General features: G+C 44.1%; 1 protein-coding gene across 1 annotated transcript in view; it reads left to right on the top strand.

The window, feature by feature from the left end:
- The window catches only part of CDH13 (cadherin 13), an 853721-nt gene that overhangs the window by 563749 nt on the left and 271947 nt on the right, over positions 1–18025 (top strand). The window contains exon 7 of the mRNA XM_058674822.1: positions 11146–11290. Coding sequence (XP_058530805.1) covers positions 11146–11290 — 145 coding nt within the window. The remainder of the gene's footprint in view (positions 1–11145; positions 11291–18025) is intronic.

The raw sequence follows: 18025 nt of genomic DNA, 5'->3' as shown, positions 1-18025 counted from the left end.
GTGTGCTGCATTTTTTGTTTTACAGACATCTTTTGTTCTCCACAAAAGAGGCCTTACTCTTCCATTTTAAAGATGAGAAAATGGAGAATCTAAGACAGTAACTGAATAGCTGGAAAAAAATTACAGAGCTGAAAAGGGAGAAAAGCAGGCCTTGAACCCCAGCCAGCCAGAATTTAGGCTTCACACTTGAAATCTCGTCTATTTTCTGGTTCTCAGCATTTATCAGAGACAAAACAGACATTGACAACACGTTGCAAAGTCTTATCAGGTACATTAAGATTGAAAAATCGGAATCCAGTGAGGCCTAGAAAAGTCAGCTGCACTCTGCATTCTGCTACAAATCTGATGTTCGCTTATGTACTCAGCGTTTTTTGGTTTCTCACTATTCACCAAGGCTAACAAATGATCGTAACTCCCACTATGGTTTGAATGAGACTTTTGCTCTGAAATCAAACAGGAATTTACACACCAAAGTCATCAATTGATGGTGCTGAGAATGTAGAAACATGATCCAGCTGTAGCGTGTGCAGATGACACCTTTGCCTTAGGCACGGGCTCTTGAGACATGCACACCCATAGCAGAGGGCCTGGGTTCAAGCTCTGGCTCTGGTCCAGCTTCAGGACACTGTCCACCTTGGGAGCCAGCAGGTTGTCGGCTCCCTCCCGTCCGTGTGGGACATCCATGCTGACTTCCTGGCTCCTGACCTCAGGGCTGGCCGGGCCCTGATTGTTGAGGGTGTTTGAGGAGCGAACCAACTGATGGGAGATCTTGTCCATCTTTCTCTCCCTCCCTGTCTATCTCTCATTCTAGCTTCCTTTCAAACAGATGTAATTAATTAATTAAAAATTATGTTAGATCATTAGGGTGAGGCTCCCATGATCAATCCTGGTGGCAGAATAAGGCGAGACAAACAGGAAGACACTTGTTCTCCCCGACTGGCTGTGTGATGCTCTCTGCCGACCCTGGAGATGGAGCCAGAGGGGCTTTCCTGAGTGAGGACTCAGAGCCTGTAGAACCACGACCCAAACAAACCACTTTCCTTATGGAGTGATCCTGCCTTGCGTATCTTGTTGCAGGACAAAAGGGGAACAAAGCTAATTAATACTGCACCTTCCCCTTTATACTAAACTATGGCCAGTCTGTAGTCTAAGTGAGTTATACTTTTAAATTTTAATTATTCTTAAACTATGCCCACTATAGCAAATCCAGAAATGATACAAAAACAAAGGAAGAACATCAACAATAAAATCATTGTTAACATTTTAGTATTGTCCTGATAGTATAACATCTTTGTTTTCTGAAGTCTAAGTTACACGACACATACTGCTTTCCGGTCATTCTTTAAATCCTGTGCCATGGATATTGTACTATTAATATGTTATTTGCATTCTCTAGAATATTTCTGAATTGCAGTGTTCTATTTGGTGCAGATAGCATAGTTTATTTCATCAACCTTGTATGAAAATAAAATGGTATTATACTTTTCCCACTTCTAGGCAATATTTAAATGAGCATAAATTTTGCTACTCATATACTCACACATACTTAAACATGAGGCTTAATTCCTACAAATAAAATTGTAAAGGCTTGTGCTAAATATTGACAAATTGCATTTTAGGAAGCTGTTGAATGCCAGCAGTAACGTGTAACAATTTGTGTTCTCACAAGTATTGTTTTAGCTTTCTCTCTTTAGCTTTTTGGCAACTTCAAACTGGAAAATAAGATAATAGTATTTTAATTCTGTAATATTTTTCTTTTGCTCTTGCTGATTCCTGTTCTCTGGAGTTTTAGGCAGACTTACCCATATTCAAAATAAGAAGCCTCTGTTTATCCTGTAAATATTTTTCTCGGTTTCCAATCAGCTTATTATGTTATTTTAGTCATAAAATTATTATATTTAAGTATTTTAACCAATAATTTCTGCTTTAATTCATACCTTTAGTTATCAAAAAATCCTTCCCTAATCTATTTTGAAAATATTCCATGACTCTTTTTCTCCAAATATATTAACCTATTTGAAATTCATTAGACTGCACTTTAAGTTTTTGTGTATTAAATTTAATTTTTGGAGAACACCATGTGCTTAAAGCACATTTTAGCTCTTATTTAATGAAATGATTTGAAACCTTTAAATTTAGAAAAAGGTTCACTTGTTTCTACTCCTCTGAACTTAGCTTTGGCAGGGAGAAAATGGCAACTGAAGCTAAAAATCCCCAGTAAGTTTTCTTCCATGGCTTTGTTTTCAAAAGTATTAAATTTCTCCTCATTGCACAAAAGTCCCCTTAACTCTTGTACATATCTTTAATGGATCTGGCATAATTCCATCATCCATGGTTTATGCAAAATCTACTTGAACCAATTAAAATGTTCAGCCTCTGTCCCCTCTTGGGGCAGAGGATACTCACTAGGACCTCACCCAAGCTGCTTAAATAAAATGATTTTAAATATCTGCATAGATTTCTTCTGCATAATTAATGTTACTTCAAAATTAAATAGAAAAATGCCCTCAAAGCCCACAGTAGTAATGAGCATGCATACACTTAAGACCAAAAAAAATGCTTTCATAATGTTGGGTGGGGAAAAAAAAAACCTCAAAAGTAAAATTTGAAATTGACCAAGGAAATAGTGTTGCTCTAGGCCAAGTGAGCTTTACCAAAAAACAAATGGCAGTAGTGTAAGGATTCTTCCTCAGTAACCTGAAACACATTGAACCGTTGCCACCCCTTTAGTCTTGCTCAAGGAAGTTACATCCCACACGCAGCACATCAAGGTGTTCTTGGGATCAAGCTCAGGAATGACGCAAAAGGCTAGTAATACTTTTCCCTGAGAACTGGTCCATAATGGCCTTGGATAGACAACTAAAACTAAGGAAAATTCCTTGAAATTCAAATTGCTAGCATCAGTGAGAAAGCTGGATTACTTTAATCTATGTGAAGCTGGCACATAGGAATTGCATCAAGTATATTTTATTCACGTTTGCAGATTTCTGAAGCAAGAAATGTGGTGTAGTGGGTTCCATGTGAATGACTGGGCTCTTCAGTCATGTTGCTGAGCTGCCCATCCCCCACTCAGCTGTTGATGGTCCTCCCTGAATATCTTGCCCTGATTGTGGCCCCAACTCATCAGGGTATGGCCCATGAGGTGCATGCCAATGTCACCACACTGCCCTTGGTCTGACAAACCTTAGTGTCAGATTTCTCCATGCCAGGAATTGGACTGTGCATACCTGTTTCTATTTTATTCCTTTTCAGTAAAACATTGGAAACAGCATTTGTTATCTGTACAGACTGAGACCTGCAGAGCTGAAGTAACTTAATAAGACAAGATGATCTTAGGATAATTTGGTTTGTATCTGTGTTCCTTTATCTCAGGTAACCTAGCATGTCCACAGGTCCTGAGAACTGGGGCCTGGAGTTCTGGGGTTAGGGGTCTGGAATGTGGAGAGGGGTGTCTTGGTCATTCTGCCTGTCACGGGCTTCTGATTCCAAGGCTAGTGTCAGCTGAAGGCTTACATTGTAGATTGTTGTTCTGTCTCTGTGAGATGTTCTGTCTCTGTGGGAGGTGGGGAGGGTGTGAAGATTGCAGGAAGAAAGTCATGAACTATGTCTGCCGTGCTCTCCTTTATTCAAGCCACTAAGTTAATTATAAAGGGGAGACCTGGAAAATCATCCCTCCGCTCTCAAGTTGTGTATGGTCTCAGAATGCCTGAGTGTATTCTTATTTATACACAGAAAACATCTGTCTCTACTAGGAAAAGCAATCATGAATGGATTGATCAGGTACTAAGTAGGTAAAGATTCAGGTACAGAGTAAACCATTTAAGAGTTTAGGATTAGTCTTACTGTCTTCTTTATCATTACAACATTGTACACATGGTAGAAAATACCCTATTTAGAAAGCCTTCCTAGCACTCCCAAAGTTTGTGGATCATCTGTTACAGCAAATACCACAGTCATCTTGGTGGGTTTCTTCATTTCCATAGAATCTGCTGAAAGCTAATTTTTTTCCTGTGAACATCTTTTAGGTTCTTCAGAGATACAGGAGTACTTCAAAAAGTTCATGAAAGATTTAATTAAAAGATAAATGTATTTTGGTGCAAAAACGTTTGAAATATGTATATATTTTTTCTCCTAGAACACATCTCCCATGAACTTTTGGAACCCCTTTCCCTTGCCATGTGCCTTCCAGGTGGATGGGCTCAAGCTGCGAGTCCACTAGAGCAAGCTTGGTGTTTATATGTCACTGCCCCTTTCCACTCACCTTGTCTCCTGTTTTCTTCATGCGGGCCAGTGCTGGCAGTTTATGTTCCATAGGGATTTCAAAATTTTGTGTGAGTCAGACACACAGCCCCAGCGCCTGGGTGTAACTGGCAGCGTCCCATGGTTGATATTATGTACGTCCTCACTGCAAACAGTGACCTCCAGCGATCATTTTACACTTCCAACATTCTGTTAGAAAAGATATTTGGAAGAAAGGAATGAGGCCATTTGTGACTTGTTTGCTGATTCAGCCAATATGTTAGATGTGGAATAAGTGGCAGCATCTTGGAAGAAAAACACTCCTCTGGGTGTCCGGCAGCTAATCTATCTGCCCAAGAAAGACACAGTTACAGTATGTTAGTGATACAGCTTTTGGGGGTTCTTCATTTTGTTTGATTCAAAAGCTCAGTGGCTGGAAGGCATAGGTTGCAAACATGCACTTGCGTGCGCGCGCACGCACACACACGACCAGGAGCTTGCAGGCAGTGCATTGTGCTTTGTTTTTACCCCATTGGTCCAGGTGTCACGTGCTTTATTTGAGTCATCTCATATTACACAAAGCATTAGCCTTTCAGAGCCAGCTTCTTCATGCTGGCCTCACAATACACTTGGTTTTTCACCAGCTGATCCCTTTGGGTAAGTCCACAGTGTCAAGTTTTGTTGTACTAAATCGTGTCTTTCATGGTCAGAGATGAGAGGATGAGCCAAAAAAGGGTGCAGTGTTAATAGTTTGCTGTGAAGGTAAAGGCCAGTCTTCACGCTCCCATTTGTAATCGGCTTCGTTATGTTCTGTCCTCTTGCACTGGATTCTTGTCCGTGCATTATGTGTGTATCAGTCTCTACTGTGGGGCACGTTGGTTAGGAGAGCCGTCAGTGTGTATATCCAGACTCAGTGGCTCACATCTAGTAGGGGTGTCCCAACTTCCCCCAGGTGGGGCAGTGCTGGGGAGTGTCAGGAGGGTCCTGGCCTCATGGTTCTGCCATCTTAGTTTCCCTTCTGGATCCAGTTAAGTCATACCACTTTTTTTCCTCCTATACACAGGACTCAGAAATCAGAACTTAGAATTTGCCATGCCTTCTACCTAAACTGGAGTAGAGCTTATGTTCATGTGGTGTTTTAATGTCCCCACCCTTGAAACCCTTGAACAAATGATTTTTGGTTTAGATGGATTAGAAGTGATTTAAATAACCTTGACCTACACATCACAAAGTCTCATCTGAGAGTTAAATGTCTGAAGATAACTTCATTTGCTTTGCTTTATAAAAAGTGAGTGACATTCCAGAAAACACTGTTGTTGTAGCTAGGTAATGGTGTGCAAGTCCCAGCTCTAGCATGTTCAGCATCATACATAATACTCATACATTCACTATGTGTTGTAATAGGTATGTTCATGTTCACACTATCTTCACCATGATGCTAAATTCATGGATAATTTTGGCTCACATTAAGCGAGAGTGACATAGCAATTAATAAAGAGAATCAAAGAAAAGCATTAACAGAATTCTGAAACAAACACTGAGCAAGCTTGGGCACAGCAAGGAAAGCCTGAGTGCTGGGGTCAGAGCTCAGCTTGGATCCAGCCTCGCTGCAAACAAGCAGCTCCTTCCTCCTCTCTGCTGCCAGCGGCTTCTCCAGGTTGTTTTGATCCCAGCAAACTAATGCGTGAAATGCCCAGACATGCATTAGACACCATGTAAATATTAATTCTCTTCTTTGACATTGTTTACCACTGGTTCATCGGTGAAGGATCCATAAAGTGCCAACTGGCCGATGGTCCACAGCGTGGGACTGACAGGCAGCCCTTGTGGGGGTGGAAAGAACAGACAACCAAAGCTCAGGCCAAAGTTTTGATTCTAATCTCTTTAAGAGGCATTTCCTTTTTGGAAAAAGCAGTCAGCAGTGTATCAGGGACCTATTGTGCTCTGGGGGATTCACCGCAAGGGTATCCATCATATCTCTGCCCTTGTGGGTCTGGGCAGGGAGGCAGATGGTAACTGAATTGCCGCACAAGTGCTTAGGTATTGGCATGTTATGACTGCTATCAAGGAAAGGTACTGCTGGCAGCAGCCTACAAACTCAGGTCACCCAAGCCAATCCCAGAGGCTGACGGGGGCTTCTTGGTATTTGGCTGAGGGCTAAAAGAGGGTATGAGGGGCACAGGTAGGAAGTCCAGACTTGAGAGAAGGGTTGGAGTGCAAAGATCTATGTTGTGAAGGAATGGACTGATTTGGAAGAACTAGGAGGGGTATAAAAAGCTTGGTTTACTTGGATACTAAGAAACGAGGGATTTCCTGTGACACAACATGGGTTGTGTTTTTCCAAGGTTTATTTACTTATCTGAAAATAAGAGTTATTGGGAAGGGAAGACAGAATGAGAGAAGTTGAGGGAGAGAGAGATCTTCCATTTGCTAGTACACTCCCCAGATGACTGCAGTGACCAGGGTTGGGCCAGAGAGAAGCAAGGAGCTGTTAGAAATGTAATAGGAGTTCCTACAAGTGTAAAATCACTCTCCCCTCTCCATCAAAAGTTAAGGCTGGCCCCTGGAAAACCTGAGAGGCAGATACCTCATCTGCTCAGGATCCTGTGAGTGAGGGCATTGTGGAGGCTCTTACTGACGGCACAGAAACTATGATTCAGAGAGATCTGTGCTTTGCTCAGAGCCTGTATCCCACCTTGTGGGAGAACTAGGTATCTGGCCTCCTGTATCCGGGTCCAGGGTTCTGGCCACATCTCAGGCTTTTGCAGGTGTGGCCCCTTCCACTTCACCTCTCCCAGCCGTGAGGCTGACAAACGTCTGTCTCCCTTCTACTGTGGATGAATAGGAATGCAGGCAGGGGGACACTGACCAGGGTCTCTCTAAGTGCTGATGTAAATGCAAGCCCCCAGGGAATCTGTTTCTCACACATTCCTTGCATGACCTTCAGGCTTTCTCATGGGAAAGAGAAACACGTGACCCCTCCAAGAGGTGGTCCTGCTCAGTGAGGAGAGAAGAACTCTACGTTCCTGGGGTCCCAGAAGTCACAGAGCTGAGGCACTTCAGAGTCCCAGGCCCTGTCCATTCAGCGCATGTTCATTCATTTTGCTTTGTTTTCTGCAATCTTTCCCATTTCAGTGATCAGTAAGTCATCTTCTTTTGCCTACTGTCTGTTAAATAGCTTCTGAGGAAGTGATGAAACACAGTATGCTTTGCATGTTCATCATGCACATGTGAAGATTAGAAAGGGATTTGGGGAAAAGGGTACTTTGGAGAACAATGGTTAGCATGTGTGTTTTGGGGGTGTGCACATATATGTCTGTGTGAAAGTGGCTGTGTGGGGGGGTCCCTGTGTTGTGCAGGTACACATATGTTTGTGACAAACTGCCCAAAAACACCCACTGACAAAGTCCACTCCTCCTGTCCCCAGCACTTGGGAGTAATAGATGTGTCCAAGCAGAGCACAGTGGCACTCCTGACAATTAGTGCAACTCAGTCTTTGGTTGGAGCTTGCTCTCTCATGGCTGAATGTGGAAATGTTGATCTGGAGGCCTCCAAGGTCCTTTCATCCCCAGTCCTTTTGTCCCAAGGCAGCATCACTCAAGTGGCCATGTGTGCCAGAATTCCGTGGAGCTGGCACCAACAGGAAGAGCTTTCTTCAGTAGTCTGTAGGCAGGACTGAAGAGTCAGTCAATGTTTCTGACCAGCCACTAGGATCCTCCAGTGCTACTGGCCCTGAGCATGGAGCTTTGAACAGTAACACAGAAAATGGTCAAGCATATTAGAGTCCAGGCCACCTGCCATAGAAGAAGTCATTGCACACTTGTTTCTGGCTGTGATTGTAGTGTGTCCCTTGTTCCGTATGCACAGTAGACATTTTAATATCTCATACCTTATTATTCCCAGGCAGCTAACCCATTGAAACCAAGGGAAAAAAGGCCCCTCCCCGACCCCAGTCTGAGAAAGTGGTCTAGAAACAGGCAGTTGGAACCTGAGTGATTTCCATTTCCTTTGAGCAATTATTTCATGGCTTTCTTCCAGCGGCTCCCTGTCGGATTTTCTCAAGAGTTGCTTTCCTCCGAGGGGCGTCTCACTTCAAACCCTGAGAGTAGACACAAGCATTCCAGCTTGTTTAGGAAAGTCCCAAGCCCAGCTGCTAGAATCTGTGATGAAATTCAAAGAAAAAAAAATGCTGTTTCCATCTTTTCAACTAAGGATTCGTGAGTTTGGAGTAGTCAATTAGGAAGAAAGGGAAGGTGAGCTCATTGCTCAGCACTTCTTCCCTGATGCTACAGGTCCCCTCTGGAACTTAAGATCCTCATTTAGAAACTTTGGCATTTGCTAACTGTGGGCATGACCTTCCTTTGAGACCACTTATGAAAACATACTGGAGTGTCACATCTTTTCATAGGAAGTGGACAGCTGCGGCGATAGTTACTAACAACTTCCTGAATATCCACGTTGTTGACCTATCTTTTGAAAACCAGCAGTAAAACACTGGTTTCCTAGCATACACTCTATCCGGTCTAGTACGTTTCCTTTCATACACTCTCCCCTCTTTGCCTCCCCAGCATTTCACCAGAATAAAAGCCTTCACTGCTCATTTGGCTCAGACGTTTCTATGCAGAGAATCTTGTCCACCAGAAACCCTCCCTGCACCCTGGGGAGCTAAGTAGAGCTCTAAATCTTTGACTTAATTTTATTACCATTTCTTATCACCCCCTGCCCAAACAAAATTTCTCCTGTTTCAGAGTTGTTGCAGTCAACTATTTTTGCTGTTTTATTGATTTCTCTCACATTTTTTGTATAGTTCTTTCCTTCTTTTTTCTTCCAAGTCCCAGTTGAAATGTTGCCTTTGCAGTTGCATGGACTTCAACTTTTTTACAGCCAGATAAACATGTTTTAGTTGTACTTTTCCAAAATCTGGCCCTCCTCATTTGAGTGCATTTGCATTTTTTTGCAAATGTGAGTTCTGAATCTCCATGGCTCATATCTTAGGGTAGTATGGAAACCCAGGATTCAGATGCAAAACTTTATCTCTAGAGAACATTTTTGGGTAGAGTGAAAATCAAGTTCTTCACCATTTTTGAAGAAGAAAAGGCCAGACTTTGTTATTACATTAAATTTCCCTCAAAGCTTTGTTCTGATTGGTTTCCTTTAATAGCAGTATTCTCATAATAACTTTTTCAAAAGGATTAAAAACATGAAAATGCAGGCTTTTTTGTAAGATGTCCTTGTGTGCAAGTTAGGAGACGGTGAGCATTTACTTTTTCCTTAATTAAGGTACCTTTGCATTCTTTATATGTCCCAGAAATTGTGTGTGTGTGTATACTTTTGCAACAAAAAATATTAACCAAAAAATGAAAAGCAGATTTCTCCCTGAATGCTTACCTGGCTTCGTTTTCCTTATTGCCTTCAAATCGTGTTTACGTATTGTACCTGTGCATTGCATATGCTGCTTCTGTGTACTGTTACTCAGTATTCTGAATAGTTATTTCTTTAAATCTAAGTGCTGTTGTCTATACTAATTCATCATGAACTGAATTCACCCCTGTCCACTGGACATTTAGGTTGTTATTAAGAATTGCACATCAGTGAACATTTCCGTTCATGTAATGAAACTTCAGAAAGCATCACTGATGATATTGAAACACAATGAAGTCCATTTGGGATTCTTTCCTGGTTTTCATTGTCTTTTACATGTACCTTTTTTCCAAAATGATGGCATCACTTTGGGGAGATAGCTGCACTGTTTGGTAGCAGGAGTGTTTCTCTGGTATTTTCCTAATTTGAACTACTTTTGAAGGAGCAACAGTAGCAATGACTAGCTGTCTCCAGCCCCATCATGTGATTATGCCTTAGCTTCAGTCATTGGACACACGGTGTCAAGGCGTGAGAACCGTGAGCCCTGGAGACTCACTTCCCCGATCTGGCGCTATCCACTGTGCTTGCTCCCACCCCCTCTTTGGGAAAGAACCCCCTCCTGTGGTTCTTACAAGGGTCAGGCTATTAATCCAATGTAGACTCTAAGTAAGCCGTGTTGATGACTCTGAACGGATTGAGAGAGTGTGCTGTTTGAGGTCACTGGGGAGCAAAGAATGATGATAGAATTCCAAGCGCTGTGCACCTTCTTGACAAACGCTTGACTGCTTCCTTCGTAGGGACGAGTACATAGCACCAAAGTGTGCTACTGTTGTCAAGTCAAATCAAGGCCAGATTACACTTGGACAGTGAGAAGCTTAGGTCACTGGAATTCACTGGAAGTGCCGTAGCATAATTCCTGCTTCCAATAAACAGCCCAACCGCTTTATTCGTGTCGCCTTTTTTGTTGGTATCTGGAGGTAGTTTCATATGGAAGTGTTTCCTGGAATTATGAAGTTCCCCCAGCTTACAAAGGGCTTGGTGGACAGGACTCCAGCAGTGTTCTTCAGGCCCCCTGCATATACTGAGTTTCTTGCTTAAGGAAGGCACTCCACAAATGCTTACTGACCTGAATTTTTCCTAAACATTACCATAAACACTTTTGGTTATCTCTCTTAATGTACTCAGTTTATAGTTGCTTAATCAATTATTTCTATTAGCATAATATTCCTTTTAAGGAAAATGGTGTTGGAAAAACAGAAACCGTGTAAGCACATTTTCTTTGCCATGGTTGATGGTAAGGTTTTTCTCTTTCCTTTTTTTAAGGATATCATGAGTTAACTGTAAAGGTCCCAAGGCAAAATTAACATGCATTGATCTTTGGCTTCTACTCTGCAGTGATCAGTGACTATCCGTTGAGACCAAAGTTCGAATATTGCCAAAGGCTCAGAAGATTGCTGATGCAACCTACTTTCTCCAGAGAAGCTGATCATGATGTTTATAATGAATGAATGCTTTCTCTCTCCCCTGTTCTCGTTGCTCCAATAGCTCTCTGTGGAGACCACTGACATCAGTGGGAAAACTCTGGAGGGGCCGGTGCCTTTGGAAGTCATCGTGATTGATCAGAATGACAACAGACCCATCTTCCGGGAAGGCCCCTACGTCGGCCACGTGATGGAAGGGTCACCCACAGGTACGTGCCTTTCACTTGCTTAGTGTCATGTGCCTTTCACTTGCTTAGTGTCATGTCTTTAAAAGTGTCTACTGTGATCTCTGATGGCGCTAGGGACTGTGTAGGTGCTGTTTTGACTTGTTGGCATGCACCAGCGTGAATGTATTACTTCCTTGAGTAGATGCAAGAACCAGCAGGTTACAGCACACAGAGTGATGGGAGTGTTGCAGGATACCTGAAAGCCTTCCTTTGTCTCTGACATGTGCCTGGTACTGGACACCTGTACCTCTTACCTTGTAAGAACCCAAGGCTGAACTCTGGGCTATGATGGAGTGTCATTGATAGTGAAGATTCCCACCACAAATTCCTTGGTTCTTTCTTCTCCTAATTATTGTTAAACAGGCACTGCCTTGTGAAGCAGGTAGACCCTTTACCCCTTTCTTTAGAAGATGTGCATGGTGAAAACTTTTGTCTGCTGTCAGAAGGACAAAACAAGACGTTTTACATCTGCCTCTGGAAACACCTGCACCTGCTGTTATGGAAATGACCCAAGGCTGCTGCAGAGCTCCAGCTCTTTCCCACGCTGGATCTTTTATTTTTTTTCTTATCACGGTGGCTTTCAAATTCAAGAGTTGCCTTTTCTGGTCCAGTGCATGCTACTGAAAGCCTTTTGCAGCCAGCAGCAGAAGTCACTCCTGAGTATAATGCTCAAAAAGTGGAGAACAAAGTAGCAAAATCCCCATCAGATGGGACTTTGATTTTAAGTTTTAAGATATATTGGAGTGAAAGGTGCTGTATTAAGCGTATCTTGGATGCTGCGTCTAGATTATGCCCAAACAAATAAGTGAAGTGGTCACTCTGATGACCAGGTGGGAGAAGAAAGCCAGAGAGCTCCTCTGCCTTTTCCTCCTCCCTGCCTGGTTACTCAGCATGTATCAATGACAGGCAGATGTGAGGTTCTAGGAATGTTGTCATGGTAACCTTCCCAGACTACCAGGTGGATAATTGTATGCAAGTTCCCTAAAACCTGCCTCAGCTTCAAGGAGTCAGGTCTCTATTCACTTCACTGGATTCCCCAGGGGCTGGAGCTACCCCTTTCTTCCCAGCTTTGAATTCAGCCTGTGAAAAATGAGAGTGGATCCGTTGTGTGTGCCCTGGGATATTTGGGGGCTAGCTGAGGTGGCAGGTGATAGCAAGGCTGAGAAGGAGGGGGGCTGGTGAAGGTAGGTTGGGCCCCCTGCAGGGCAGCCTGTCCCCAAGGACTTTTCAGCAGGCTGCTTTTGATGGAGAGATGGCTTCTGGGCAGAGAGAGAAAGAGAGGCCCTGGGAGTTGAGTTTGATGTTGAGAAATTGAGCTTAACCAAGCTGGTGTGCAGAGCAAGTTGGGAGAGCCAGAGGAAGGCTGAGTCTGAGCTGAGCTTAAGAGTGATTCCTGGTTTCTGTGTGTGGTGCCCAGACACTGCACCTGAGTGACTGAAATGAGAACGGTCCCAAAGTGTTCTAAATGTAAATGGCAGCGGTCACCTTTGCAGCGGCAGTAAGCACGCACACATCTTTGTTTATTATGTGTGTGTGTGATTAGACCATGTCCAATTTTCCTCCCACTGTTCCTTTCCTTACAGTTTAGGGAAGGATTTCAGAATTCATTGCCTTATAAACATGTCATATTCTCTAAGAAAAATAGGATCCGTTATGCACATTGAATTCCGTGTAGTGCAAAGCTGGCTGGTTAGGGGTAGCTGCATCTCCAAGAAAACATAAACCTCCTCGAATTCGTGTTTATGATAGGTGTTGTCCTGAGCAAGCACGCTGAGGCGTGGGCGTCCATGCAGAGTAGCTGCCTCCGCTCTAGCCTGGTTCATTGTTTGCATTGGTAGCAGCCTCTCCTTTTGACTACAGAGCAGCAACTGAAATAAAATCAGAAAGATCTGGAGTCATAATGTAGAAGTGTTGCAAGAAACTTTGAGAGGGAAATCATTCGGAGGACTGAGCCCCCTGCAAGGCAGCAATGAGCAAGATGAGCCCTGGAGAGTCCAGGAAACCAGCAGGTATCTGTGGAAGGTGCCCTTCCCTCTCTACTTCCCCAGCCCCTGTCCTGAGCGATGTATGGCTTGTCTTGGCAAACCCTGCCCAGCCATGAAAATGATCACCTCTCCCATTTGCACGATGCCATGCTCTTTTGTAGCTCATGGAATCCTACGTGTTGTAGATGCTGCATAGCATCCGTTTTACTAAGAGGGATGCTGGTTCAGGGTGGGGGCAGCTCCCTGGGCTTTCCCTGTTCACAGAGATGGGATGGGAGGCAGTGTTTGGGAGTCGGTGTGTGCAATCTACCTGCAAATTCTGTGCTCTTTCATCTGCTCCACAAAGTCCTACCAGACTGTCCCAGCATGGAGTGCTGTTGGAGCTTTGAACCTATTACTTCCTCCACCACGACCTTCCAATGCTGAGAGAGGGATACCAATGTCCCCTTGTCACAGCAGAGGAAGCTGAGCCTCAGAGAGGCTTGCAAAACTGCTCTGACTTCAGGATACCATGGCAGAATTGGCCACTTTGTTTCCACAGGGTGGGATGGAATGGGGGAACAGTGGCTGATGTTACTGATAGGATACAACTGCTTGGGCCAGTTCTGCTGAGTCTGCACTGTCATCCTGCTTAGATGACCCACAGCAGCCCACACAGGGTAGTTCCCCAGAACTGGCTTGATCTCTCCTCGGCCTCGGCAGCTTTGTGTGTAAGTAAGGCTGGAGTGTCATCACACCCGCTTCACAGGCTGTGTGTGAGGACTGAGACCATGTGCTTCCCTCGCTGCTTAGAACACAATGACTGTTCCAGAAATGCCAGTGTGTTGTTAGAGGTGCAGCCATTCGTTTTCCTCTGGCAGCGTGCCCTTTAGCAAAGGTAAAGCAAAGAGACACACAGTTTGTGTGAAGGAGAATTCATCTCCCAACAAACCAAGCATCATTTTCATGTTCCCAAGTACCCAAGAGCCTTCCGCACCCATCCATCAGCGAGGAAGGTCACCCATATTTATCTGCTTGTGCAGACAGGAGACCATGCCCAGCTGCTCAGCACTAAACTCCAGGGTATCATTTGGGGGAAACGTTCCTGGATGAAGGCAGAGCAACAGAAAATAATAGCCTGTGAACTTTGCAGGTTATGAGCCATTCCTTCTGTCAAGTCACAAGGTATTGATTTATGGGGCACAAACCCAGGCTCTCTGGCTCCACTATAGGGCTAGGTAGTTCTTACTAGGAATTCTCTGAATTCCCAAAACAGGGCAGGAATGTCAGATTGAGGGCTGAGACCCATGAAATTCCTGGAGAGCACGTATGCTAAGACCCCATGGTGCCTTGGAGGTGCCAGTTCATGAGTGTTTTGCCCTGGGACTGTTTTAGATACCTCTGAGGAGAGTGCCCTGTGCCAGCCGGTGAGGTGGTGGAACAGAAGAGGAAAGTCAGTCTATAGAGGTGCAGTCTTTAGCTTGCTCCAGAGTAGGATATGGAAGCTCAATCCCTGTGGGGGCTGTAGAAAGTGGCACATTACACACACTCACATTACAGGTATCCCAGCCAGGGGTCAAGTGGCTGAGATGCCCTCCAGCTGGATGATGCTACATTGGCTGAGAACTGTCTCCAGGGAGACTTTTTATTTCCAGCCGCTTTCAGCCAGCTGTACACACAGGCCAACTGTAAGCCAGCTGCTTGAGGGTGGCCTTCCAGCAAGGCACACACAGTCATGGATCATTGAGTTGGGCTCAAATCTGCTCTTCCTCCATGCTCTTGGCCACCCTCTGTGGCAGCCAGGGCATCTGGGAAAATGGCAACCCTCACCCCAATGGTGGCATGGCCTTGAGAGATTGCAGGAGGAAGAGATGATTTGCTGGATAACTTAACTCCCAACCTGAAATATTGAGAACAGAGACCATGAAATCAATCTTATCTTCAAGGAGAACTTGGGCCACCTCATAAAAGGTCATGCATTGCCTAGGTGATGTGCTGCCAGCTCTCAAGGCTGTTGTGGACAAGCATAAGTGAGCAATCTTCACCTTTGCCTCCTGAAATCCAGCAGCTTTTGCCTTCTACTGCTTCTCCTCACTTGGTATCTACTCTGGTTGGCACTGTTGTGGACTGCGTGGGTATAGCAGTGTTCTTGAGTTATGCTGATCATTCTCTCCTGGTAGACAAAAAATAACACAGTTTGGCAAGCAGCAAGTAAATGAGATTTAAAATAATGGCAGGTGCTTCAGCATAACCATGCTGAATGCCGACCTCAGGAGGGAGCCAATCTAGTCTTGTAGCTGTGAAGAAGGGAGATAGGGGAGTAAAGGATTCTTGTATTCTATTTCTCCTTCCCCACCAAGAGATAGTTACTTTAATATTTAAGCAGGCCCAACCACATCCGATACAAGGAGAAGGAGCTAGCTGGATGGCCTTTGGGGCAAATGGCCTTCCTTACCACTCCACTTTGCTGGAGAGTTGCTATTTTTCCAAAACAACTTGAGTGCAGTAGAGACCTGTGTGACAGTGGATGCTTTGTATTGGAGGCCTAGCTCTTTGCTGGGTCCTCAGTTGGAATGCCCCAATGGTAAAGTCTCTTTCCTGGTCACCTGCTCGTTTGGCACAGCAAATGTGATGTGGCTTCTTAATCCATCTGCTGTGAAGTTTCTCTCCACTTGTATTTTTGGACTTTGAAATTAAAATCTCTTTCATTCTCAACTGTCCCAATCAGTCTTGTGGATATATGACTATTTTGTTTGTTTTCTTGATTGGATAGATGCTTTACCCAGTAGAACAATCCAGCTTTTTTTCAGCCTTATTAAGTCACCTCCAAAACCAAACATCCAGAAGGAGTCAGAGTGGCCCATTGAGTGAGCCTGGCTCCGGGTGCTCTGTGGGCATCACCACAACGTCACAGACGAGGACTGTATCTGACACGCTGTGTATCACTTTCTTCACTCCACAGGGGCCTGCCAACATTTTTGAAAATCAATAAGCATCAAGCCATATCATTGCATTCAACAGATAACGGATGAATCTACCCTCGTATATTTAACCAGCCTCTTATTGATTTCACTTGTTTTACCTTTCTGTGTTAAAAGTCAGTTCTGCAGGGGAGTGCTTAGCTGGCTTCACTTTGGTGACAGTTTCTTTAGGACAAATTCCTGTGAGCAGAACTGGTGGGTCGGAGGATGGGGGCTATGGCTCATTACATTTCAATCCATATTGGGACAGTGCCTCTAATCAAAGGGTTTCATTGGCCAAGCCAACGGTTACTTAGCTGGGCCCAGGAGTTAGCATTCAGTTGTCTTCCCTTTCACACACAAACATACTGATTGGTGGTGCTATTTGTTTCGCTGGATCATACCTCATGTCTTTAAGCTTTTGTGGTCATTTCAGCGACTATGTTTGGAGATGGTGGGTGATATTGCTATAGAATTCCACCCCTGGAGTTTGTTGTTTGGGAGAGGATTTTAGTAACTGATGGTAGCTCTGCTTCTTGAGGTTTTAGCTGAAGAGATGTCAGCCATTGGAATCATGTCACACATCACTCCAGGGCAGGTGACTGTGAAACATATTTTGTGAAACACTTACATAGTCAACTTGGGGATATTTTCCCAAGGGAATCTTAGAATCAATGAAATAGAAAATGTTTTCTAAACTTTGCTATCTCTTGACTTCACCCAGTTATTCATGGAGTCTCTGCTAAGTGCTTCTAACTATGGCTGTTGACACTCAGACATGTCCCTCACAGGCTCAGAGCCATACCAGTCAACGACCTTTCTCACAACCACTGGACCCTGTCTTCCTAGGCCATCCTCGCTCTGATGGACACCATTGTCTGTGGTAGAACCCATTGCTGATGTATGCTGTAACCTTCTGGTCCCTCCTCATCCAAAATCCAGAGAAAATATCCTTACACATCCACCTGTGAATACATGTGCTTGTGTACATGTGTGTATGATGTGTAGGTGAGAGAGCTGGAGAGAGGGAGGGAAGAAAACACTAACCTGTTGAACAGGCGAGCTTCTCAAGTGTCTCCAGGCAGCCCAGCCCCAGTGACTGTGGCCTGCTCAGGTGGAGCCCAGTTCTCCCCCTGGTGGGGGCTTAGGACTTGCTCAAGGAGAACCCTTGAAGATTCACAAGGCATGCTGGGCCATCAATCAAGACCACCGCCTACCTTCATTTAGAAAGGATTTCTCATCCGCGGAGTTCTCCCAGCTGTTACTGCAGCGCCATGCCTCGGAGGACAGAGGCTGTAGCTGCTGCTCCCACTTATCTAATCTATACAAATGCTTTTCAGTCACCGCACTTTAATCTATAGAGCATTAAAAAAAAGAAGCAGCAGCAGCCCTGAGTAATTTTATGTATAGAACTGCCTCCCTTCTTAAGTATATGGAAGATATTCAATATGCTTAGTTCAGTGGGGAGAAGACACATAGAATCCCTTTCAAGTATATGTTTTATAAAATATAGGTCATAAATTGAGTTTTCCAGTATCAAAGGAAAAAAAATTAATAGACTTACTGCCTTCTTGCTTTTAATTATGGTTGCAGTTTCTTTAAGCCAAGTACAGGACCCAAAGCTATTCTATTATTCAGAAGACAGGCTTCTTTCAAAGATGTCCCAAAAATTTGACTTGGGGAATTTCCACACTTGCTTTCTTGCTCTGGTTTTCTAGTCTTCTTTAATGTGTTGCTGTCTTTATCTGCGGTGTTTCTGTTCTAACAGACTGTGGATGTGGGTGTTGGGGAGA

The sequence above is a fragment of the Ochotona princeps genome, chromosome 16 (genome assembly GCF_030435755.1).
Source record: "Ochotona princeps isolate mOchPri1 chromosome 16, mOchPri1.hap1, whole genome shotgun sequence".
NCBI lineage: Eukaryota > Metazoa > Chordata > Mammalia > Lagomorpha > Ochotonidae > Ochotona > Ochotona princeps.
This window is presented reverse-complemented; position numbering and strand designations above follow the sequence as displayed.